Genomic DNA, 7,355 nt, shown 5'->3' on the forward strand with positions numbered 1-7,355 from the left:
ACTAGTACTGTACATTAGCCAGACGGTCTTACCCTGTGCAACTTACAGTAGTGACCTCATACATGTTTGTACTCCACCGCATGGGAATCAAACTCACAATCCTGGGATGGAAGGTACAGTTACACATTCACCTCTTTAACACTGGAGGGCAGTATAAGCATGATGATTAAATGACGCTTATTATTGTGTCTCACAACTTCACCCATGCACTCTGTCCACAAGCTCATGACAACAAGATTCATTTGAGCTCCTCAAGACTTAAATACTCTCCTCCAGGTGTCTACTCTACTCAAATGCACTAGCACTGACTATAGCTTATTTTATCCAAATGCCAAGAAACACACACTGTATCTTAACTGCTTCTATTCGGCCTGAAAAGTGTATGTGTGTGTGTCGCAGTATAACAATTTGAAGGACTACATGAGACACTACCGTCTGTACGGCTCTCTGCACAGCAGGATCATCGGCCACCTGGACAGATACCAGGGCAAGTGGTTTGATGAGAACGCCATCCTCTTGGAGCTCTCAGCACGACTCAGACGAGTACGAACTGGAATACTGACATCCAAATAATAATATGCTATTTTACAATACTGTTAACTAAACACGAAGACAACAAACTGCTTGAGTTCTACGCTGAATCATTTTGTATTTTTTGTCTTGCTCAGTATCTGGTTTTCATACTGGATTTTGTTCATTCCCTTGTTCATTTCTCATCCTATGTGTTTTATGTCTCAGCAGGAGGTGATCAGCTAGAACTGTACCAACCTCATCGCCAACATGGCCGTGTTTAAAGACGCAGACCCCTTCTTCCTCTCTGAGCAGCTGGAGGTGCTGCAGTTTGAGATGTACCACATGGGGGACCTGATCATCCGCTGGGGGGGCTCATGGGAGACTGCATGTATTTCAACAACAGTGGAGCCGTGGAGGTAGATCCAAATTCACAAAAAGATTGTCTGATTGAGCCTTCTTTGGAGGATATAACCACTGTTTCAACAGAGCATCACAGTACCACTGTCAAGGGTTAATCAATGTTGGGGTTTATGTAGTGCCTTCAAAGAGTATTCACAACCTGTGATTTTTTTTCGCAACATTTTGTTTTGTTACAGCCTGAATTTAAAATGAATTCAAATGAGAGTTTTTCTCACTGGCCTACACACAATCCCCGTAATGTCAAAGTGGAATTATGTTTTCGCAATTTTTACAAATTCATATAAAATGGAAAGCTGAAATGTCTTGAGTCAATAAGTATTCAACCCCTTTGTTATGGCAAGCCTAAATAAGTTCAGGAGGAAACATTTGCTTAACAAGTCACATAATATATTGTATGGACTTATTCTCAGTGCAATCATAGTGTTTAACATGATTTTTGAATGACTAGCTCACCTCGGCACCCCACATATACAATTTCAGTGTACGATTTCAAACACAGATTCAACCACAAAGATCAGGGAGATTTTCCAATGCCTTGCAAAGAAGGAGCTTAGTGGTGGCTGCATCATGTTATGGGTATGCTTGTAAACCTATTGGTAGATGGGGTCCTGAATACAAAGTGTTATGTTTGGGGAAAATCCAATACAAGACATTACTGAGTACCACTCTCCATATTTTCAAGCTTAGTGGTGGCTGCATCATGTTATGGGTATGCTTGTAAACCTATTGGTAGATGGGTCCTGAATACAAAGTGTTATGTTTGGGGAAAATCCAATACAAGACATTACTGAGTACCACTCTCCATATTTTCAAGCTTAGTGGTGGCTGCATCATGTTATGGGTATGCTTGTAATCGTTACGGTCTGGGGAGTTTTTTCAGGATTAAAAAGAAACAGAATGGAGCTAAGCACACGCAAAATCCTAGAGGAAAACCTGGTTAAGTCTGCTTTCCACCAGACACTGGAAGATGAAATCACCTTTCAGTAGGACAATAACCTAAAACGCAAGGCCAAATCTACACAGGAGTTGCTTACCAAGAAGACAGTGAATGTTCCTGAGTGGCCAAGTTACAGTTTTGACTTAATTATATTTGAAAATCTATGGCAAGACCTGTAAATAGTTGTCTAGCAATGATCAACAACCAATTTGACAGAATAATGGGCAATTGTTGCACAATCCAGGTGTGGAAATCTCTTAGAGACGTACCCAGAAAGACTCAGCTGCAATCGCTGCCAAAGGTTCTTCCACAAATAATTGATTCTGGAGTGTGAATACTTATTTAAATGAGATATTTCTGTATTTCATTTTCAATAAAGTTGCTGACATTTCTAAAAACATGTTTTCACTTTGTCATTCAGGCCGTAGCATAACAAAATGTTGAATAAGTCAAGGGGTATGAATACTTTCTGAAGGCACTGCATCTGGACCAAGAGTCTAAAGTAATGGTTGCTAATCCAAAAGAAGTAAGATTATAAAACGGTTTGGTTTTTGTAAAGCACATGGATCATTAGTATCCTAGATTAGTACTTTAGACTAGACTGATCTTGATGAGATGAAAGAAGATCAAATGGTGTGTAGCTGATATAGTTGTGCTGCTCATGTACAGCACGCTGTGGCTTCAGAAAATAATTGTGAAAGAAGATACATTTTGTTATCATTTCCAGTTGATTGTGTGTGATTATGTACCAACAGTAAGCAAGTAGTCATTTCACTGTTAGTCTACACCTGTTGATTTACAAAGCATGCAAGAAATAACATTTGATTTCTAAAATATAAAATGTACCCGTTTAATAAGGGGAGTTTTTGCAAAGCCGAATGTGAAAACATCAGTGAAAAGCGTGTCCTGGAGGAAACGGTGTTGTACTGTGCTTCAGCATATCCACCACACACTTCCTATATTTAAATATACACAGAATTATTTACATCTTCAAGGCAGCTCGATTGAACTGCACATCAGTCAATTAGCAAATCAGAAATGTTCTATGATTCCAATTTAGTGTGGAGTCCTTGGCTCCCTTTGGTTTTCCCCTTTTAGATTCTCACCCTGACAGTGACAAATTACTACTCTGCTTGGTGAGATTGAAAATTAAAAGCATTTAGAGTTGCTCATGCATTTATGCTAATGAGAAATTCTGATATGATTTGCATGCAAAAGAGGCCAGTCTGAAAGCTCATCACTTCTCCCTCCCAGCCCCAGCCTCGCTGCGTTTCTCTGGGTATTTCTTTTCATTTTCATGCGATCAAAGAAACACCACACTCTGTTTATTCACTTCAAAAGTGACATTTCATACGCCAAAGTTCCATTACGTGAATAAAATTCTGTGATGGGCTGTGAGGTGATGTTAGTATTTACATAGCCAGCAGGCTGATTACCAGCCCATGACCACTCAGCCAAACTGGGTCATTGTGTCTAGAGGTTTCCCATAGCACCACACCACAGGAGGTGAAGCTAGGAACATAACCGCATTGTACAGCTTCTCCTTGTGTTTCTCCTTTTGTTACTATCTATAGAGAAGGAATATTAAATCACATGCTAGATAACAGTGGATAGTATTAGTAGTAAGGTTATTAACATACAGTACCTATTTAGTATGTTTAATCACACTTACAAAAATCACTTACATGAACATGCTGTGAACTTTATCATTGCATCAAATGATAATTACTAAAAAGGCTTATTTTATGATAGACATTTATAGAGCCACTGGGATAATTTAGGTTTGAATATGTAGCTGACCTGTGTTTTCAGTCCAACCACTTCTTCTCTACACAGCAAATGGATTCGTTCTATCCATTTGTTTGTTTCAGTTTCTGTAATGATTGTAACCTTGGCAACAGATGCATTAATGAAGGTAGAAAATGAAATGCAGGCTTAATTTGCTTTAGTGTTCAGGGCTTCTGCAAAATGGATGTTCTTTGATGGAGGAATTTGATGAGAAGGGAAAGAGCTGACATGACACTTGTATTTGTCATCATGTCATTTCAAGGAGGATGGTGCCACAATTATGAATCCTGGTACACAGCAATTAAAAACTGTAGCATTCATTAACCATTTTTATATTCATTGATCAGCGAAGGCTGAAATGATTGCTACTGCACTGGCTTTCCAATTACGCTGCTTAATAAGAAATGTCAATATTAAGAAATAATTAAACTTGGGAATACATTAAGGTTGTCACATAATACTTCTTTTAAAAAGTTACCACCATCACTCAAATGCTATCTCCTGTAATGTGTTTTACAACGGTTTGTAAAAAAATAATAATAATAGTAGGGCTTTCCACTCAGAGGCTTCTCATTTTCCTTATACTGGTTTTAAAATAGCTGTTATTTTCTTCCCTGTACTTTGCTCCTTTAATTATGATTCTTATTTTTTAATTTAACTAGGCAAGTCAATTAAGAACAAATTCTTATTTACAATGACAGCCTACATCAGCCAAACCCGGACAACGCTGGGCCAATTGTACGCTTCCCTAAGGGAATCCCAATCACAGCCAGTTGTGATACAGCCTGGAATCAAACCAGGGTGTCTGTAGTGACACCTCAAGCACTGGGATGTAGTGCCTTAGAACACTGCACCACCTGGGAGCCCCTGTCCTGACCTCTAACCTTTCAGAGCTGTGCCTGGTGACATCGAAGGGCAAGCCAACGTGACAACGCTGACCCCCTGCCGGCTCTACTCCCTGTGCTACCAGAGAGTCCTGAAGCGCTTCCTTGAGCTTAAACCCAGACAAACAGCATAGCAAAGGAGAGACTCAAAGGCCTCTCGGGTACAGTCACAAGTGATTCTTTAAAAATACCACAAAAAATACCCTATCACCAAGCATAGCAATAAAGTAACTATTTACTATTGCTTCCGAACACCTAGGCTACCACTGAGTTGCTATTAAGTTGCAGAGGGTGCTACTACCAGGCGATGGTTGTTCATTTTGACACCATTCTAATGTTGATAACATCATTTCCATGGTTGTTTGTATGTAGTGTTTTTTAGGGTGACCTGAATCTGTTCTAGTGTTTCTTAGTGACAGTCTTGTCATTTCGTATTCACTTACAGACTCTGAGCTCAGGTCCACTGAGTCTCACAAAGCTGGGTCCAAAGGGGACAACAAGGACAAAACTGGGTCCAAAGAGGACAATAAGGACAAAACTGGGTCCAAAGTGGACAATAAGGACAAAACTGGGTCCAAAGAGGACAATAAGGACAAAGCTGGGTCCAAAGAGGACAATAAGGACAAAGCTGGGTCCAAAGAGGACAATAAGGACAAAACTGGATCCAAAGAGGACAATAAAGACAAAACTGGGTCCAAAGAGGACAATAAGGACAAAGCTGGGTCCAAAGCGGACAATAAGGACAAAGCTGGGTTCAAAGAGGACAATAAGTACAAAGCTGGGTCCAAAGAGGACAATAAGGACAAAGCTGGATCCAAAGTGGGCAATAGGGGACAATAAGGACAAAGCTGGGTCCAAAGAGGACAATAAGGACAAAACTGGGTCCAAAGAGGACAATAAGGACAAAGCTGGGTCCAAAGAGGACAATAAGGACAAAACTGGGTCCAAAGAGGACAATAAGGACAAAACTGGATCCAAAGTGAGCAATAGGGGACAATAAGGACAAAACTGGGTCCAAAGTGGACAATAGGGGACAATAAGGACAAAGCTGGGTCCAAAGTGGACAATAGGGGACAATAAGGACAAAGCTGGGTCCAAAGTGGACAATAGGGGACAATAAGGACAAAGCTGGGTCCAAAGGGGACAACAAGAACAACAAAGTCCATCCAGTTAAAAATGATTTAAACAAGGATAAAGACTACAAATACCACGTGGTAAGTTTGTTTACTTCTATTTCAAATCAGTGGTTCTTATGTACAGCATATGGGTTGATTTGACCGAATGCGATTGGCTGGAAATATATTTTAAAAATGTTTCAAACGATAGCAAAGTTGTACATAACACTGATGCATTTCATTATGCTCCTCACCTTTGGTCATTATTTCACCTCACAAAATATAATCTAGACTTAATATGACAAAACACACAAGCACGTGATAATGTATGTTTGCACTCAGTGTGTGCGCTCACTTTTAAGAGTATATGTGTTTTCAGCTCAAAGGAAGGAAGGCAGGCTCGGCTCTAATGACAGGATCAGTCTCTGGGCTGCAGCCCAGCTAGCTTCGTCTGGCTCAAAGCACACTTGTGACAGAAACACTAATTACACTGCACTGTTCCCTCACCATTCAAATGTCCCAGCACCGGTGTTATTGAAGCTGTTGTGGGCTATTTACTTTGCCATACCATAGTAAAGGAAAGTAAAGGAAACTTTAAACTCATGGACATATAGCTGAATATGCTTAGATAAATTTAAACAAGGGTGTTTTGATACTCTTATTATCCCATTAGCGGCATTTTAAATACTATTGAATCATGGTATTTATTTTCCCAAAAACAAACAGATACCAAGCACCACTCATGCATGAAAAGTTATTTGTGAATGAAGAACAAATCATGTTTGGGTATTATATTTGAGCGTTGTGTTTGTTTCAGCGGAAGGTCATTTTCAGAACCGTGTCCAATTACATTTCTGTTGTTCAAACTGGAGTCGATATCCATGTTTTATGAATAAAAGTGAAAATGGTCTGCCTGTCTCCCTCTCAGCCAGCATGTAACACTGATAGGTGAAGTATGTTGTTGTGCTGTTATGAACACACCATGACCATGTCCACGTGAGGTTATTGCTCAGACCCTGAGGTTTTCTCTCTCCGTCCTCACGGCTTCACTAATTTTCTCTGCTGAACGAACAAGGAGATTAAAGAGACCCTGGCAACTGAAAGGCTGTATCAGTCAGTTTAGAGAGAGAGAGAGAGACAGAGAGACAGAGAGAGAGAGAGAGAGAGAGAGAGAGAGAGAAAGAGAGAGAGCGAGAGAGAGAGAGAGAGAGAGGGAGAGAGAGAGAGAGAGTGATTCCCTCCCCCAGCCAGCGACCCCAGATTAGCTCTGAGAGGCAAAGGAGCGCCCCCGCTCTCTGACAGATGAGAAAATCCTCCGCCGGCCAAACTGACAGGGTAAATGGAAGCAATTCCTCCCGGGGCGGGGGAGAGCAGCTGTGACCAGGGCCTGGCATTCCAGTACCATTCCAGACGGGGAAAGGCCTTGCCACTAGACGCTTACCTGTGTGAAACCCCATCAGTCTCGGATCACGGGGGAGGGGGTCATGTCAAGGCTACATTGATTTCAGTCCAGCACCGCCCAGTCTCAGCCCAGTCTCAACCCAGCCCAGTGTCAGGCCAGCCCAGTTTCAGCCCTGTCTCAGCCCAGCCCAGTCTGAACCCAGCGCAGTCTCAGCCCAGTCTCAACCCAGCCCAGTCTCAACCCAGTACAGTCTCAACCCAGTTTCAGCCAAGTCTCATCCCAGCCCAGTCTCAACC

The 7,355-nt window shown here is 41.4% G+C and overlaps 1 protein-coding gene across 1 annotated transcript; it reads left to right on the plus strand.

Annotated features, from left to right (window-relative positions):
- The first annotated feature begins 759 nt into the window (after nt 1-759).
- Nucleotides 760-6,751, plus strand: LOC118941486 (eukaryotic translation initiation factor 3 subunit A-like). Its single transcript, XM_036954973.1, has 2 exons — nt 760-929; nt 4,988-6,751. Exons 1-2 carry the CDS (start codon nt 888-890, stop codon nt 5,540-5,542), a joined length of 597 nt encoding a protein of 198 aa, XP_036810868.1. The 5' UTR covers nt 760-887; the 3' UTR covers nt 5,543-6,751.
- Nucleotides 6,752-7,355: the final 604 nt, after the last annotated feature.

Source organism: Oncorhynchus mykiss, chromosome 19 (genome assembly GCF_013265735.2).
Source record: "Oncorhynchus mykiss isolate Arlee chromosome 19, USDA_OmykA_1.1, whole genome shotgun sequence".
NCBI classification, from domain to species: domain Eukaryota; kingdom Metazoa; phylum Chordata; class Actinopteri; order Salmoniformes; family Salmonidae; genus Oncorhynchus; species Oncorhynchus mykiss.